The following is an 18,773-nucleotide window of genomic DNA, read 5'->3' as shown; positions in this document are numbered from 1 at the left end:
GAGGCATTAAAGGGTTAAGGCCCTCTAATGTCACGCACCTCTGACACTCTTCTAAATGTTAATTCTCTTATAGCTATAGAAGAAGGATTACACACAGTCTGACCAGCATCAAGGCAAGTGTTTTAGATACCAAAGATCCCTTTAATAATCCCTTCCTCCATACAATATCTAATCATGCTTCTTTTTTTTTGATCAGCAGTTCTAATGATCCACAGCTGCAGCTTAACCAGCCATGCATCCCACATTTTTATTTCTATTGTTTCTTTTCCCAGCCAAATATTCTTTTTCTTTAGATTTAAACTTTTTTTTTTCTAAAGTGCTCAGGTGTAGTCACTTTGCATTCATACCTACTCTTCCTCTTACTTTACTACTTAATGGCATTATTTATTACATCTTTCTAATTACTGTTTTGTTATTGTTACCATTACACTTTAATCAGTTGTCGTTGTATTTAGGCTTTTTGTTTACTCACTGACAGGGGATTTCTTAAAATCACCCCGCAGCTCTTCAGCTGAGACACTTGAGTTAGAAAACACAAACACTGCAGTTGTCTTTACTCGCGAGGACAAGTGACAGAGCGCTCCTACACGTAAGAGACACTCACGGACTTGCGCTCTGTCCCCGTCTGCTTTCTTTATTTATACAACAGGAATTAATACGTTCGTTCAGTGACATGAGCATGTGCGTATGTGATTGTGTGTGTATGTATGTGTGTGTGTGTGCAAGGTCAGAACTGCTTGTTCAACTTCTTACTATCGCTGTGGAAAGATTCAGATACAAATATCAGAACACGTTTCATAAAGAACAATCAGTTCTAGGCAAGGAAAAGATCATCATGCAGCATTCTATCACAAATAAACTTATATCATTAAAAGCTTATACTGACTAAACTAATACAATTTTCTATTGACACTCACTGAATTATATTATTCTCAGTTCTTTCCACTGCTTCTCTACTGTTATGTCTTATGGCCCTCTCTCATTCAGTTCTGTCTTACTTCCCTGTTCTTATTTTAATAGTTTGTTATATTTATTTTAATTTACCCGAGAACCAGTTTACTGGCCTTATCACTTTCCTCCCAGGTGTTTCTTCTAATATTTTATTCTCAAATTTAGAGCTTCTTTCTTCCCATTCCTGACTCTCATGGGCACTATTCTTTTTCATATTTTTTTGTTGTTTTTTGTTCATAGTACTCAGCATTTGATCACTTGTTTAAGCATCTTCACTGACGTGGACCCTAAACTTTACAAACAAGTTACATCTTTTTTCTTTTTTTTAAGCAAACAATTTTGCTTCCTGTCTCAGGTGACTCCTCTGAGCCTCACACAAGCTCGCATAACAATAACCTCTTTGAGACATTCAGGTCAGTCTTTTACTCTTCTTCTCACACACTTGCATTTGGCTTAGATCATTTGAAAGCCTGTGCACTGGTCAGGGACACTCTTGGCAGGATGTCGGGGCCCACCCCACACACTCCACAGTCAGAGCAACTTGAGCCAGCTACACCCTGTGACGCTGTTTACAGGCCGCCTCCGGCAGCAGCAGCTCAGCTGATGTAAGCTCTCTCAGTACAACACTTTTCCTTTTTTTTTCTGCTACTGTCTCCCTCTGCCACACTCAACAGGCACTAAACTCTCTCTCTGACTTATTAAACCACCATTTCCAACAAAACTCTTCTATTTCACTTCACTATCATCCATCCAGTGATTTTAGCTATTATGCTCTGGGTTTAATACATCAGTTAGTTGCATTTAAACCCTGTCTACCTTCTTTTCTCTTCCCAACTACTTATTTGTGACGGCAGCATTTTAAACAGATCTCTAGCAGGTGTCTCTTATTGTTAATTTTGTTCATATTTGTCCTCATTACCACTTCACCCCACATGTCGGCCTAATTATTCTGAACTCCTCTAAGCTTCACACACTTTATTTCCAACAATCATTTATTTCACATCATATTATGCAGGTGCCTCTTGCACTCTCTGTATGCTTTTGGGTGAGTTCATGAGCCCTCTGCAGAACTTTCTATCATTATTATCATTATTTACTACTCTCGCACTCCTCTTTGGTGAGTGATAACAAACACTCAATATACATTTCACATGCAAACTCTGAAACATTTATTAGATTCTTCTACAACTCCTGCATTTTACTGAGATTGGTTTATGGATGCTGTTTAGACTCTCTTTACTTCATTGTAGCCCAAACATGTTCTTATTTATTTGGTCTCTATCTCTTGTTCCGTACTAAGATGTTCAGATGTTCTCAGATCATCACCACTGTCTTCTATATTTCACCAAACACAACACAAACATTTATTATTTGTTTGTGTGATTTATTTACTTTCCCTATAATTATTTTAGGCCTGGGTTTTATCCCAGCTATGTTTTATTATTAAAATTCTTTTCATTTTTCTCATTCTTATCAGTTTGGATATGTTACAATCTAGCCCTAGGTTAGGTTATCCTTTTTTTTTTTTTACTTTAGTCAAGCAGCTCTATTTCCAATTTATTTAACTTTTGGTCATACTTTTATTAAGCTAATAATCCAATAAAGTGCCTACGCTCCCTATTTACTCATTATCCCTATTTTGGCAATTAATATTTTCTTTTACTCAATTTTACCTACAAATTTTCCACCTTACTTCATATTGCTGCTTAAAAAATATTATTTCTGCAGATCTTTCTGTTTAACTTCCTTAAACAACATTATATTTCAGCAGCAGTGTGTCTATTTTCCTCTTTATAGCGACAATTCTTAATTTTTGCCGACTTATCTCTTTTCACTGCTCTGATACTCTTCTCACTCGTCCACATACCTTAGGTATGATTTACAAACTGCCTGAAGACACGGTGCTCTGCAGCACAGAGAGCTCAGTTTTTTTTAGTCTCTCAAATCAGTCCCTCTACAATTTTTTTATTCATCTACCTACTAACTTCCCTTTTCCTTATTTATTTATCAAAACCCATCCTTTACGCGTATTCCTCTGACTCTTATTTACAGCAAGAGTTATTTTAAGCAATATTTACAGCAATACATGGTTATACACTAGACTACTACTTAGCAATATTTACAGCAGTGATTATACTTAAGGGTTAGTAACAGCTATTTACATATTTACACTTTGGCCGAAGGTGTTGCCTTTCATACAGCAAAGCGCGCAATTTACCAGCGCGTCCAGACCGGTGGACTCGAAGGTCCTCAGAATCCCACTGCCAGCCCCAAGCCCACGCGTTACGTGCTGAGTTCTTATCTCCAAAAATCCCCCAAAGCCCGAGCAGACTTGACTACATAGCAATTCACTTGGGTTAACTAGGTTAACCAATTAAATGGTTAACCTATGATAGGTTTGTAGCTTAAACCTATTCGCTGGAACGTTCAAGGTAATTTAATTACACAGCAAAGCAAGAAACGAGTAGGCAAAGTTCTTCGAGGTACTCATGCATGAGGGAGAGAACCACGACAAACGCCATTCCTTCGCTTGACCCCAGTCGCTCTCGTCCACTCCCCCGTAACACTGCTCTTTTATTGAGGTTACATGAATATGCATAGGTTCATTAACATATGACGTCTACATACAAACAGAGTACCAAAAGAGTATCTTGCCTGTGCGTTGTGTAAGTATGTGTGTGTGCGTGTGCGAGTGTGTGTGTGGGATCAAGATGTGACCCTGTGAAGACTCCCCAAAGCTGGTGCCAGGAGTCTAGCCGTCCATCTAAACAAAAGGCTCTTAGCCTAAAACTGACATAGCTACGTTTATCCTACCATAAAACAATAAGACAAGGTACGACATCTCCCATGCTCCCAGGATGTAGGTGTGAATGCCAGAACACTCTGGAATGCACACAAAGCCTTTGCAGACTATTAAGGATCACACATCCTATCACTACACAATCGATTATACACCTCTAAGCATATATGGTTAAATATTTCTAAGCATAAATGACAATAAACAATACAAATCTAACAACCTAGTTAGCCTGTGTCAACTTATCAACCTAAATGGATAACTAGGTTTCCAGCGGTAACCACCTTGAGGGTGCCGACATATATTTCACTTTTCATCACTTCATCATCACTTTTCATCACTTCAACTTTTTTACTTCTGCGCAACTTACTCCTATTCTTCAGATACACTTCCTTAACACTAAAGAATAGCGGAAAAATAAACACAAACTCCCCCAACACAGCCCTGGAGTCATACTCCAGCACAGGAGCATTAAACTCCACTCCTTCAGCATCTGCAACTAACATTATTTCTTACAGTGTAACACTTTATCACTTAGAATAACAGCGACCCTTTGATTAAAATCCTTTTCAAGGTTAGGTGAAATCTACTTGGAGACAAGGTGGGAACCCCCCTTCTGCACTCAGACAACACCAACATTGAGCAGGAAAAAAACTCTGCTTAGCTTATTATAGCGGCCGCTTGGTGTTCTCTGATGTGCAAGGCTTTGGCATTCCCCAAGGCTCCCAGCAATCACCTTAATTCCTTGTCCCTTCGTACGTCGCCAATTGTGGTTGCAAGTTTCGAAACCATCCTGATAACCTTCTCCCACCAACGATGTGGAGATCCAACCTCTTTAGATCCAATTAAAGTCAAGACACTCAAAAAGATGCTCTGGAAAAGAGTAGAATTCTTGGAACAGAGTTTAATACACTGAATCACATGAACAGCAGGAAAAATACATACAGACATTTAGCAAGAGAATTACATAGCAGAAAGCAAGCAAAGCAAAACCCCGGGGTGTACAGCCTTAAGCACAGACAGCAGAGCAACACAGAGACAGACAGAGTGAAACAGCAGAGGGGAAAAAGAGCCGGGGGTGTCCTCTGGTCCCCTAATATATAGGGACCAGTATCCCCGCCCCCTGCTGCTGGGTAACTTTCCCACGCGCCCAAACACAGCTGAAGGGGTCAGGTACAGGCCAGGGTACGGGCAGGGCTCTGGCTGGGGGCCCAGCCCAAAGGGACACCCTTAGGTTAACCCTTTGCTTTGCCTTCTGACAATAGGTCACAGCATGGTCAAAGGTCACACATTAATCCTAATTATCAATATATAATCTTATAACTACATAGGTTCTTAAAACACTTCAGTGTAGTTCAAATTACGTGCGTGTGTGTGTGTGATGATATTTTATTGTGATGTGTTCAGGAAATGTTACTGTTTTGGTTGTGCTGCATGAAAGACGTTGAGTGTGTATTCGGGAAGGTTAGTTACTGGGGAGTAAATTATTCAGGAGAACTCTCCCCTTACATTAACTGCCCTGTTACTGTACCACCTTAATAAACCTCGGTGAAGCAAAATGTCTTGTGCTTAAGAGTCTACATGAAAGTTAAAATATATATGTTCAGTGCACATAGATGTAGAGTGTATATAGTTACACATATATAGTTATATAGTTATACATATCACACAAAAATCCACCACAAAACCTATACTTTGTTTCGTGCGAGAACTCCATTCAAATGCATGTAGCAGTGAGAAACACACTGTCTTGGCAAAAGAAAGCGTTTTTGTACAACTTCATAAAGATAGCTATAACTTTTGATAGAAGACTCAGACACACATATTTATGGCTTTATCCTATACAATTCAATATCCCCGTGTTGGGCAAACAGGTTTTAAAGCTGTGTGAGCTAAGATTTTCAAGTATTCACAAAAATGAAAAACTATACTCTGTTCTTTTCTAGAACGCCATTCAAATACATCTAACAGTAAGAATTGCCTTGTCTGGGCAACAAAAGGTGTTTTTGTACAACTTCATAAAGATAGCTATAACTTTTGAAAGAAGACTTTGTAGTGGCGATTCCTTTTGTTTGGCCAACCAAACATCCTTTAATCCACAAGCCACTGCTGCACTGACATAAGATCTTGTATGCAGGCAAAAGAGCCGACTGTCCAAACTTGAAAGTTGCATTCCATGGTTTATTTATCCAGTTTGGAAAGCAATAACAAGACCATTTTTGTTGCTTCCTGTTGCTTCTCCTGCTCTGGTCAAAGAAAACCATAGTCCCACCCCAGTGCATGCTGGTCCTATACCAATCGCTTTATTTATAGAAAAAAATTGCACTACAGTTTTTCCTGGCTGACTTAACGAGATAAACAACAAAACAAACCCAAACAATGAAGCAAGTATTAACCTACAAATAAAACTTGTGAATAACCCAAAAATATAAGTAAACCAACAACAAATTTTAACAAATTTCAAAATATTAACAATAAAGAACACATAGCTCCAACAGACTCAGACAATATTATTTATGGCTTAATCTTATAGGTGTTTTTGTACAACTTCATAAAGATAGCTGTAATTATTGAAAGAAGACACAGGCAAACATATTTATCCATGAATACTATAGAATTCAGTACCGTTGTTTGCAACCAGGATTTGCAGCTGTTTGACCTAAGATTTTCAAGTTATTCAAGAAATGAAGAAACCTTTCTCTTTTGGCGAGAAAGATAACTTATAACCTACTGCGAGTGCATGTAATCCTACATAGCAAGCAGGTCTGGCCCGGATCTGGCATCAAGCCGGCACTGCTGGTTGACTTCTAGCATGGTAAGCCATATGTCATCCAGATATGAGCCAGGTCTGGCAATGATGCCACTGTTTTTGCGCTGGCATGCCACATCTGGCCCGATTGTGGTTTGGTGCATGCCCATAGAAAACAGGTCTTCCCTGGATCCGGCATCAAGCTGGCACTTCTGACTGACTGGTGTCATGGCAGGGTGTATGTCAACACTGGTTCTCTATACAGAGAATTAGCCTGTTCTGGGCAGGAAAATCAGAATCAAAATCCTTAATTGGTTAGCTAATGCTACCGTCAAGTAGTTTCAGTTTTCCAAAGAAAATGTGTATAATTGTTATTGTTTATGAAAGAAAAGTATCCTGATATGCAGCATTAATTATGATGATTTGCGAACAACACCAACACAAAGATTGTGCAATAAGCACAAACTAGAGGAATATATATAAAACAACAGAAAGGCACACGTTGGAGAACAAAGTACTTGAAAGTTGTTCAAAAGACTTGGTCTGAGTCTGTAATTTGTCGTTTATAACAAAATTATTATTCTGTATGCTGTTTTAAAAAGTGGTTAATAATAATAATGACACATGTGATAATATGTGTTTTACCATTAGCGTTTAGCTTTAGTTTCCTACTTTCTTGGAAATTGTATATGGGCTCTGGTGTAATCTAGACTCATTTATGATCAGTTTCTCTTTTTAAAATTAAAATAATAGAATTGTGATCTAGCCAATCAAAATATTGAATCTGTAGTTTGTCAGTTTTACTAATATCCTTTCAGATGGACCATTATAACTGGTGGTGCCGCCTTTTGCCACCAAACTGTCAAATAGCACCCATTGTGCAACAGTCCACGCATAGAACAAGCGTATCGGTGGGCGTGGAAACCCTCATCAGATGGACAATCACCGCTTTCAGACCTACCCTTCTGCGGTGTGGATTTATCTGATTGGCGTTAAATGTTTTCCGCTCTTCTCTGATTGGCCAAGACTCTTGCCAATGAGCTCGCGGAATAGAAACTGGCACCTAGCAGCTAGATACGCCGTCTTCTCCGGCAGGTCATCGTTCGGCTTCCTCATCTCTGGTTGTGTCGTGGATCTTAAACTCAATACGGTAGGCGTTTGTAGCACTGAATTAAACAGCGCTTACTGCAGAACACAATGATGGCGTCGTGCAGGAAAGAAAGAAATACTCGGCGGCTCCTTCTTTTTTTGTTTTTGTTGCTGCTGCTGGCATTAGCCGTCATCTGTCCAAAGAAAAATAAAAGGGGGGTGGTGACAAAGTTGAAGTAACGCGTTTTTCTGTTTGCTTTGCTATGAAATACACTTTTGTGTCGGCTGTTCATTCAAATTAAATTGCGGGTAGCTTAAGCAAACCGACATAGTGGCCATTCAGGCCTGATATCCTCAGCCAACACCTCCTTCCTGGTTTCATGTTTCAGATTGTTATTTATCAGATTTTTTACCTTGTCCTGTTAGTGCTCTGCATTCCTTCTTTGCTTAACTCAAGTCGCTTCTTCTTTAAGTGAACTTTAGGCGAGATTATAAAATGAAATCTTTGAAAGTTGTGAAATCATCTGTTGTGAAACACCACCAATAAGGTCTTTTCAACCGAGATTATTAAAATAACAATGGTAATAACAAAAATAATAACCAAGGAGGTAATCCCCCCCCCCCCCCCCTCTTTTTTTTTTTTGGCCACTGGGATAATTGAAGAGGGTTATTATGGATTTACGCCGAGCCATAGCTCTGGATACTTTAAGCATCTTGTGAATGAATTCATTCATAGTCTACAGACCTTTTCCCCCCTCTTGGGTATCAGCATGTCATTTGACAAATTGTTGTGTAATAATAATCTCTCTCCAGTCACTTCAGTTATCAGAATAAGTGTCAGAGTAACTTATTTGTTTTTGTCTTCTTCGTGGTCATTCTATTGTGACAGATGTCTCCCAAGATCAAGGCTGGCTCTGTGGTGGAGATGCAGGGAGATGAAATGACTCGGGTCATCTGGGAGCTCATTAAGGAGAAACTCATCTTTCCGTACCTGGAGCTTGAAGTGCACAGGTGAATACACCTGTACTCCTACACTGTGTAAAGATCCCATTGTTCTAGCAGCTCAGTGCACTCAGATCGCTTACATTTAATGGTTTCTTTTTAAATATACTTTTGTTTACATGACAGTGGTGCAGTGGTAAGTACTCCCAGCAGGGATAGTCTTAGTAAAACAGAATCAAAAACGGAATTCAAGCAACACTTTCTGCATGCCTGGTACTTCTTGTTTGGCTTGAATTCTTGCTTTAATGCATCCCCCATCATTGACCTTTGCCCTGAAAATACATTCCCCCCCACCCGAAAGGTGTCTAATGGTTCAGCTGCAAAGCAGAATATACTAACTGCAGCTGCTACCTCAGAAAAAAAAAATCACCATTGCATTAAAAGCTATTTACAAAAGTCTTGTAATCAAGAAGACAATGAAAAGTTTCAACAAGTATTATTAAATCAAATGCAATGATGGGTGATATTGTAGATCAGAAATGTCCAAACAAAGTAATAACGATAATTGGTAGTATAACATCCATTTGCGTCATCGGTTTCTTAATTTGACCTTCCTCTACTTATCTGTTTCATGGACTTTGCACTGTTGTTAACCATCCACGATAGTACAATGGTTAAAAGTCCCACCACACAGTCAGGTGGTTCACTGGGCACGGAATTCTTGGAAGCACATAGTTTGGAACATGTGCAAGGTTTTCTGCAAAGATTCCAAAGAATGAACCTCATCGGTTCATTCATGTGGCTTGGATTTTCAGTTGAGGAAGGAGGGAAGTGGGTAAAAGGTCAAGGCCACTTTCATACAAAGCCAGCACACAAGATAATTGCCAAAGAGAAGTCTAAGGACACTGAGCTGGTTTTCACCCCCTCCTCTAACTGTTTGTTAAAGCTGTGAGGTTTCTCAAGTATAACAAGTGGAGCAAACCGATCCAGTTATGCTGGCAGAGTGCCTGGTTTCGTTGCACAACTGATTCCTTTTTTTTGCTTTCTTCGTGTTGCTTCGTTGCAGTGGCAGCGCCTAAAAGAAAATGGAACAGAGGGTTAATAGAAAGTCTCCTTCATAAGAATGCTGTGTCAGGGCCTGCAGGCAAGAAAATTGCCTTCATAATGAAGTGCAAAAAGCTCTGGCAGCAGTTCAAATTATTCCATAATCAGATTCACTTTCACCACTCATTCAAGTCATTCATGTCCTTTGACACAGTTATTGTGTTCCACATCACAGTAGGTGCACTTTGACATTCTCCGCCTTGCATTTCACTCAGCTAAATCAATAGCATAGTGTTCGGTAGTTAGTGCACTGGGGTCTGCTGCTAAGTTATGTGTAAATACTTGTAACGCTCATAGCATTCAGTGCCTCTGCTGCTGAGATTATCAATGTTCTCTGTGTGTGTTTGGTCCCTGTCTTCATTCTTAATCTCATACTCTAATTCTTAGAAGCACACAAATATTCTCAATTATAATTACTAATCAGTTATATTTACTAATCATTTGAGCCCTGTAGTAGTTACTACCACTAGCTCCCCAGTATAGTGGTTTACATCATACCCTAACAAGCAAAAAGAGGCAAAAACCCTTGGCAATGTGTGATGAAGGGCATTGGGCATAAAAGTTTACTAAGTCACACATGTGGAGCTGCGTCCTGGTGACACCTTGTGAAGGAGCAGCTAAAATGCTTAAAGTATTCTTTGCTTTTTGTACTAAAACTTTGAGGTTTTTATTGACAGTCTAGGTACATTTACAAGACATTATAAATTATGTATTAGCTTTCTCTCGGCACCATTAATCATGTTCTCTTAATCTCTCCTTGCAAAGCTATGACCTTGGGATGGAGAACCGAGATGCAACTGATGACCGGGTGACAGTTGAGGCAGCAGAGGCAGTCCACCGTTACAATGTGGGCATCAAGTGCGCCACCATCACGCCAGACGAGAAACGTGTGGAGGAGTTCAAGCTCAAGCAGATGTGGCGCTCACCCAACGGGACCATCCGTAACATCCTCGGGGGCACGGTGTTCAGGGAGGCCATCATATGTAAGAATATCCCCCGCCTGGTGTCCGGCTGGACCAAGCCCATCATCATCGGCAGACATGCCCATGGAGATCAGGTACCCTATCGGTCCCACTTACTGAAAACTTTGAAGTATGCATGCTAAGGGGGGGGGGGGGGGGGGGGATATATGATCTGTGAATCTCTAGTCAAGATTTCACACATCTCATGTAAATTTTTCAAAGTCTCCAAAAAAATAAGGTTGTAATTATAGAGAATTTCATTCCAACAGTATTTAAAAATGGCAACCTACAAATGAATATGTGACACATAGACACCTTTTTCCATCTTTTAAGATGTAAAACTACTCAGATTTTTGTAGTTTCATGTCGTGTATATTATTGTGTCAATAGGATGTTGAGGAAATGACTCAATGTCCTGTTCTAGAGTTAGTTTACTGTAGAAGTCTGTTTATGCCCTACAGATTTACAGTGGGGCAAAAAAGTATTTAGTCAGCCACCGATTGTGCAAGTTCCCCCACTTAAAATGATGACAGAGGTCAGTAATTTGCACCAGAGGTACACTTCAACTGTGAGAGACAGAATGTGAAAAAAAAATCCATGAATCCACATGGTAGGATTTGTAAAGAATTTATTGGTAAATCAGGGTGGAAAATAAGTATTTGGTCACCTCAAACAAGGAAAATCTCTGGCTCTCACAGACCTGTAACGTCTTCTGTAAGAAGCTTTTCTGTCCCCCACTCGTTACCTGTATGAATGGCACCTGTTTGAACTCATCATCTGTATAAAAGACACCTGTCCACAGCCTCAAACAGTCAGACTCCAAACTCCGCCATGGCCAAGACCAAAGAGCTTTCAAAGGACACCAGGAAAAGTATTGTAGACCTGCACCAGACTGGGAAGAGTGAATCTACAATAGGCAAGCAGCTTGGTGTGAAAAAATCAACTGTGGGAGCAATCATCAGAAAATGGAAGACATACAAGACCACTGATAATCTCCCTCGATCTGGGGCTCCACGCAAGATCTCATCCCGTGGGGTCAAAATGATCATGAGAACGGTGAGCAAAGATCCCAGAACCACACGGGGGGACCTGGTGAATGACCTGCAGAGAGCTGGGACCAAAGTAACAAAGGTCACCATCAGTAACACACTACAACGGCAGGGAATCAAATCCCGCAGTGCCAGACGTGTTCCGCTGCTGAAGCCAGTGCATGTCCAGGCCCGTCTGAAGTTTGCCAGAGAGCACATGGATGATACAGCAGAGGATTGGGAGAATGTCATGTGGTCAGATGAAACCAAAGTAGAACTTTTTGGTATAAACTCAACTCGTCGTGTTTGGAGGAAGAAGAATACTGAGTTGCATCCCAAGAACACCATACCTACTGTGAAGCATGGGGGTGGAAACATCATGCTATGGGGCTGTTTTTCTGCCAAGGGGACAGGACGACTGATCCGTGTTAAGGACAGAATGAATGGGGCCATGTATCGTGAGATTTGGAGCCAAAACCTCCTTCCATCAGTGAGAACTTTGAAGATGAAACGAGGCTGGGTCTTCCAACATGACAATGATCCAAAACACACCGCCCGGGCAACAAAGGAGTGGCTCCGTAAGAAGCATTTGAAAGTCCTGGAGTGGCCTAGCCAGTCTCCAGACCTCAACCCCATAGAAAATCTGTGGCGGGAGTTGAAAGTCCGTGTTGCTCGGCGACAGCCCCAAAACATCACTGCTCTCGAGAAGATCTGCATGGAGGAATGGGCCAAAATACCAGCTACTGTGTGTGCAAACCTGGTAAAGACCTATAGTAAACGTTTGACCTCTGTTATTGCCAACAAAGGTTATGTTACAAAGTATTGAGTTGTATTTTTGTTATTGACCAAATACTTATTTTCCACCCTGATTCACGAATAAATTCTTTACAAATCCTACCATGTGGATTCATGGATTTTTTTTTCACATTCTGTCTCTCACAGTTGAAGTGTACCTCTGGTGCAAATTACTGACCTCTGTCATCATTTTAGGTGGGGGAACTTGCACAATCGGTGGCTGACTAAATACTTTTTTGCCCCACTGTATAGAGCGTCTGTGAAGGTAAGCTGGCTCAGGCAAATTAGCATTTAGAAGGAGGTAGGGAGGTGACAATGAAAGAAAAAGGTGATAAGAACAAAGAGTCAAGCCTGTAGGAAAGTGTGTCCAGACATCACATTCATTTGCAAAGCCACACATTTATTCAAACCCTTGCATTAGAAGCAGGATGTGTATTCTACACCAAAGAGCAAAGAATAGTGAGTCTGTCTTCATCTAGTTTTAGTGTGAAATAGTATTTTCATGGCTTATGTTTTGGCAAAGAAAAATAATGCCCATAGTTTTCTGAAGTTTTCCAAATGAGGTTAAAATAAAATGTTTTTTAAACTAAAACTTCATCTTAATTATTGTTTCCATTTCGGAGGCTGCCTGTAATTTTCTACCACACTTCTGTAACTGCTCTTTCCCTCCGTCAGCTGATGTATGAGCTCAGGGAATTGACAGTTATATCAGACGTTGTGTTAGGAGTGACTTGGTCAATAATTAGGTTTCATCAGCTGTCCTTTGGACCACAGTGTACCACCTCAACAGCCACAGAAGTAAATCACAGGTTGGTTCATGGTGCATAGCCAAAGTCAACAGTTCTGCTTCCAGTTGGGTGATGTATCAGATGGCTGCTGGTTACATAATATCTGTCAGAAAGAACAATGCTGTACACTCTGACTAGTCCTCTTTAGGTGTTTATGACAGTCTTTCTTGCTGTTATGGTATATGTTGGGGATTGTATCTTTTTTCTTACTCACTGTTCTCCCCACAGTACAAAGCCACAGACTTTGTGGTGCCTGGGCCTGGGAAAGTGGAGATGACCTACACACCCGCAAAGGGAGAGCCTGTCAAATATGTCGTCCATGAGTTTGAGGGTAAGAAGCCAGTATATATATATATATATATATATATATATATATATATATATATATATATATATATATATACATACATACATACAGTGGGGCAAAAAAGTATTTAGTCAGCCACCGATTGTGCAAGTTCCCCCACTTAAAATGATGACAGAGGTCAGTAATTTGCACCAGAGGTACACTTCAACTGTGAGAGACAGAATGTGAAAAAAAAATCCATGAATTCACATGGTAGGATTTGTAAAGAATTTATTCGTAAATTAGGGTGGAAAATAAGTATTTGGTCACCTCAAACAAGGAAGATCTCTGGCTCTCACAGACCTGTAACGTCTTCTGTAAGAAGCTTTTCTGTCCCCCACTCGTTACCTGTATGAATGGCACCTGTTTGAACTCATCATCTGTATAAAAGACACCTGTCCACAGCCTCAAACAGTCAGACTCCAAACTCCGCCATGGCCAAGACCAAAGAGCTTTCGAAGGACACCAGGAAAAGTATTGTAGACCTGCACCAGACTGGGAAGAGTGAATCTACAATAGGCAAGCAGCTTGGTGTGAAAAAATCAACTGTGGGAGCAATCATCAGAAAATGGAAGACATACAAGACCACTGATAATCTCCCTCGATCTGGGGCTCCACGCAAGATCTCATCCCGTGGGGTCAAAATGATCATGAGAACGGTGAGCAAAGATCCCAGAACCACACGGGGGGACCTGGTGAATGACCTGCAGAGAGCTGGGACCAAAGTAACAAAGGTCACCATCAGTAACACACTACAACGGCAGGGAATCAAATCCCGCAGTGCCAGACGTGTTCCGCTGCTGAAGCCAGTGCATGTCCAGGCCCGTCTGAAGTTTGCCAGAGAGCACATGGATGATACAGCAGAGGATTGGGAGAATGTCATGTGGTCAGATGAAACCAAAGTAGAACTTTTTGGTATAAACTCAACTCGTCGTGTTTGGAGGAAGAAGAATACTGAGTTGCATCCCAAGAACACCATACCTACTGTGAAGCATGGGGGTGGAAACATCATGCTATGGGGCTGTTTTTCTGCCAAGGGGACAGGACGACTGATCCGTGTTAAGGACAGAATGAATGGGGCCATGTATCGTGAGATTTGGAGCCAAAACCTCCTTCCATCAGTGAGAACTTTGAAGATGAAACGAGGCTGGGTCTTCCAACATGACAATGATCCAAAACACACCGCCCGGGCAACAAAGGAGTGGCTCCGTAAGAAGCATTTGAAAGTCCTGGAGTGGCCTAGCCAGTCTCCAGACCTCAACCCCATAGAAAATCTGTGGCGGGAGTTGAAAGTCCGTGTTGCTCGGCGACAGCCCCAAAACATCACTGCTCTCGAGAAGATCTGCATGGAGGAATGGGCCAAAATACCAGCTACTGTGTGTGCAAACCTGGTAAAGACCTATAGTAAACGTTTGACCTCTGTTATTGCCAACAAAGGTTATGTTACAAAGTATTGAGTTGTATTTTTGTTATTGACCAAATACTTATTTTCCACCCTGATTTACGAATAAATTCTTTACAAATCCTACCATGTGAATTCATGGATTTTTTTTTTCACATTCTGTCTCTCACAGTGAAAGTGTACCTCTGGTGCAAATTACTGACCTCTGTCATCATTTTAGGTGGGGGAACTTGCACAATCGGTGGCTGACTAAATACTTTTTTGCCCCACTGTATATGTATGTGTATATATATATATATATATATATATATATATATATATATATATATATATATATATATATATATATATATCCAAACCATCTGATTGTTTAAAATAAACAAATATTCTATTGAATCTACTCTTTACTGTCTCCATCTTATCATCAAGCTTCTCTGTAGTATAAACCCATATCTTGCATGTCCACCCCACAGAGTGTATAAAACAAGGATTTAGAAGAGCTGACAGCTTGTTTCCTCCATATTTGTTTTATAGTACAGTTTCAAAACTAGCAAGTTTGGTAGAAAATTTAAAAAGTCTGTTAGTACAATTAACCTTATATTGTATGGGTTATATTGTGAAATACTGTGAAAGATGATATCTTTGTTCATGCTCTTGTAAATATTGATATGTTCAGGTTTAACACTGAATGAACTGAAATAAATTTTAAACGGAGTAAGAGGTAACACTGGTTTCTTTTCTAGATTTTTCCAAGTTTGTCCAAGATTGTCTGCCTTTAAAGGCGATAATTCATGTGAATTTAGTCTGTCTGTATGTCTATTTGTTTGTGTCTATCCAGGCACAGGTGGTGTGGCCTTGGGAATGTACAACACAGATAAGTCCATCAGGGATTTTGCTAATAGCTCTTTCCAGATTGCTCTGTCCAAAGGCTGGCCTCTATACCTCAGCACCAAGAACACCATCCTGAAGAAGTACGATGGACGCTTCAAAGACATCTTTCAGGAGATCTATGAGAAGTAAGGACAGCACATGCACAAGCAGCTTATGCAAACATCCTTGTAGCAGACATGGGCCAGAACTGTGTTGTCCACCTTCTTGTGTGCTTCAGAGAGTATCGTGCTCAGTTTGAGGCCAAGGGCATCTGGTATGAGCACCGTCTCATTGATGACATGGTGGCCCAAGCCATGAAATCTGAGGGAGGCTTCATTTGGGCCTGCAAGAACTATGATGGAGATGTACAGTCTGACTCTGTGGCACAAGGTTGGTTTAAAAAGGAGGTTCAGATCAGAAGTTATGTGAAAAACCATGCAGAAACTTAAATAATAAAAGCCTAAAAAAATTGCAGTGTACTGTAGACTAATGATATTCAGATGTTAATGTAGTTTTTGGTTGTCCCTGTGTTTTAGGCTACGGCTCCCTGGGTATGATGACCAGTGTGCTTGTCTGTCCTGATGGACGTACAGTAGAGTCAGAGGCTGCCCATGGCACAGTGACTCGACATTACAGACTACACCAGCAGGGAAAGGAAACCTCCACCAATCCTATTGGTAGGCTCAGATTGTGGAAATGTGATCGTATGTGATTTTATCTCTAAGGTTATCTCTAGGTTAGTTATCTAATGCATGCTCTTTCACTGTGTGTCTGTTTCCTACAGCCTCCATCTTTGCATGGACACGGGGCCTGCTTCACCGGGCAAAGCTTGATAACAATGCCGAGCTGCGAGTGTTCTCGGAGGCGCTGGAGGCTGTTTGCATCGAGACCATTGAGGCTGGTTTCATGACCAAAGATTTGGCTATCTGCATCAAAGGCCTTGCAAAGTTAGTCATATGCAATGTACATTCATATAAGGATATTGTGCTGTTAGATTAGTGGGTAATTAGATCTTACAATACATTCTTGATACAGTCTCAGAACTTAGAAATAATCTATTAAAAATACATAAGAGTGGGCACCAGTTTGTGGAAGCCACCACATACAGTGACCGGAAAGGACAGCTCCATTTCAAAATGTACCTGATTGGGGCATCCGTAAATTAAAGTTTAATTCACTCAGGTTTATAAATATGTTTGAGCTCTTTTCAATATAGAGCAGTTATGCTTTTTCTTTCCTATAGTGTTCTGCTAAATATAAAATATTACAATGGTGGATGTTCAAAATTGTCTTTGACACACTCCAGAAACTAAGCATGCAGAAAGAACAAAACAAAGGAAAAAAACTCTTAATGTATTAAATATTCGTTTCATATATTTTACCTCTTACTATGATTTACTTTTCCATGTCCTTTTTTCCTATGTAACATAATCATAATTATTGGGTATTAATCAACCAAGTTTTGTGTGACGGGAGATGTGACCGCTCCCAACCTCTTAAGTATTGTTTGGCATTTCAAAAATGAGCTTGTTGAATAATTGCAGTGAATTTTTACTAATAGTACAAAAAGATGCAGACATATGCTTACGTTTATAGAGCCCAACTGTGGCAGAGCGTATGCTCACATAAGCCTTTACAGCAGCTCAGTATGTCTGTAATAATAAAAAAAATTTTCAACACCATTCCTCGTCTTGGAAACAGCAACCACGCATTTATTCATATGAGAAATGGGCCTTAGATTTGATGGCATAAAGGAGCACTAAGTTGTTGCAGTCGAAACTTATTTTGACTACAGTGAACTTGACTTAACAGAGCTTCATAAATGCAGCCTGAATATTTGTCAAAATTAGTCATATTCGGTGATCTCTGAACTTTTGCAATACTTTAATGCTGACAGTCATCTGTTTTCTGACTCTGTTTGCAGTGTGAAACGTGCTGACTACTTGAACACCTTTGAGTTCCTGGACAAATTAGCAGAGAACCTGAAGATCAAGTTGGCAAGCCAGCCCAAGCTGTGATTTCATCTCCCAGCCTTCAAAGCAGTTTAACACAGACACATATGCATTCAGACACATGCTCACCCACAGAAACACCTACACAGTTACTGGAAGTTTGGGCCCCACCACCCCATGGAAAGGGAAGAGTGCACTCAGAATTCCAGGATTGACTCAAAGTCAGAGAGGGTCAGTCAAGAACAATGCCTTGTCCAGAAGAAAGCAGAATGGGGGCTTCTAATCACAACCTTGGGTTGCTACAAGATAAAATTACGCTTGTGACAGTGACGCTGGGCCGTGACCTGATATCTCAGTTCCCTTGTTTACCCTAATTGCACTCAGTTCCGCTGAAGTGATCTGTACCATGCAGGGGGACAGTATTGGTCTGAAAGAGCCTCTGGACCTTCACTGCCTTTATACATTTTGTCATCTGTTAATTCTCTTCATCTCTTTCACCTTGTAATTTTTTAACAATACTTCAGGCAAGAGTTTAGGAAATAGTGCCAGAAAAACAGAGCAACGTCAGCCTGTATGTAACTAATGAAAATCTCTCTGCACTGCAGGAGAGTGACAATGCATTCAGTGAAGGTTTTACACTAATTGTACTATAATACACAGTTTATGATTTGAAAACAAATGATATTAAAGTACAATACTTGCTTTTAATTTCAGAATTTTTAATTGTCAGTTTTTAAAGAGCTATATTTATTTTTCCTCCTTTGTTTGTGTGTACATGTTTATGTGCTCCTCAATTTAGACCCAGTATATTAGATTATTAGATCTTGCCAAAAAAAGCCACATTAAAACTACCTATAAACATTACACTTATTCATTCCTGATTTGATAACTCATAATAAATGAGTTTTTCATTATTGAGTTATGGATTTTATATTTAAAGTCTATACTGACACACAAACTGCAGATTGTATGTAGTGTGCACCAAAAGTGGCATAAAC

General features: G+C 40.2%; 1 protein-coding gene and 1 long non-coding RNA gene across 2 annotated transcripts in view; one reads left to right on the top strand and one right to left on the bottom strand.

Annotated features, from left to right (window-relative positions):
* LOC146650741 (uncharacterized) overlaps window positions 1–18,773 on the bottom strand; it is a 349,244-nt gene that overhangs the window by 327,498 nt on the left and 2,973 nt on the right. The gene's annotated exons all lie outside the window — the stretch shown is intronic.
* Window positions 7,497–18,483, top strand: idh1 (isocitrate dehydrogenase (NADP(+)) 1). Its single transcript, XM_085383614.1, has 9 exons — window positions 7,497–7,647; window positions 8,476–8,597; window positions 10,398–10,689; window positions 13,434–13,536; window positions 15,792–15,969; window positions 16,062–16,213; window positions 16,360–16,500; window positions 16,608–16,770; window positions 17,748–18,483. Exons 1-9 carry the CDS (start codon window positions 7,534–7,536, stop codon window positions 17,839–17,841), a joined length of 1,359 nt encoding a protein of 452 aa, XP_085239740.1. The 5' UTR covers window positions 7,497–7,533; the 3' UTR covers window positions 17,842–18,483.

Source organism: Rhamphochromis longiceps, linkage group LG16 (genome assembly GCF_057381845.1).
Source record: "Rhamphochromis longiceps isolate RC_006_pf linkage group LG16, R_longiceps_female_GT1.1, whole genome shotgun sequence".
NCBI classification, from domain to species: domain Eukaryota; kingdom Metazoa; phylum Chordata; class Actinopteri; order Cichliformes; family Cichlidae; genus Rhamphochromis; species Rhamphochromis longiceps.
Note: the sequence above shows the minus strand (reverse complement) of the source record. Positions and strands in the feature narration are given on the sequence as shown.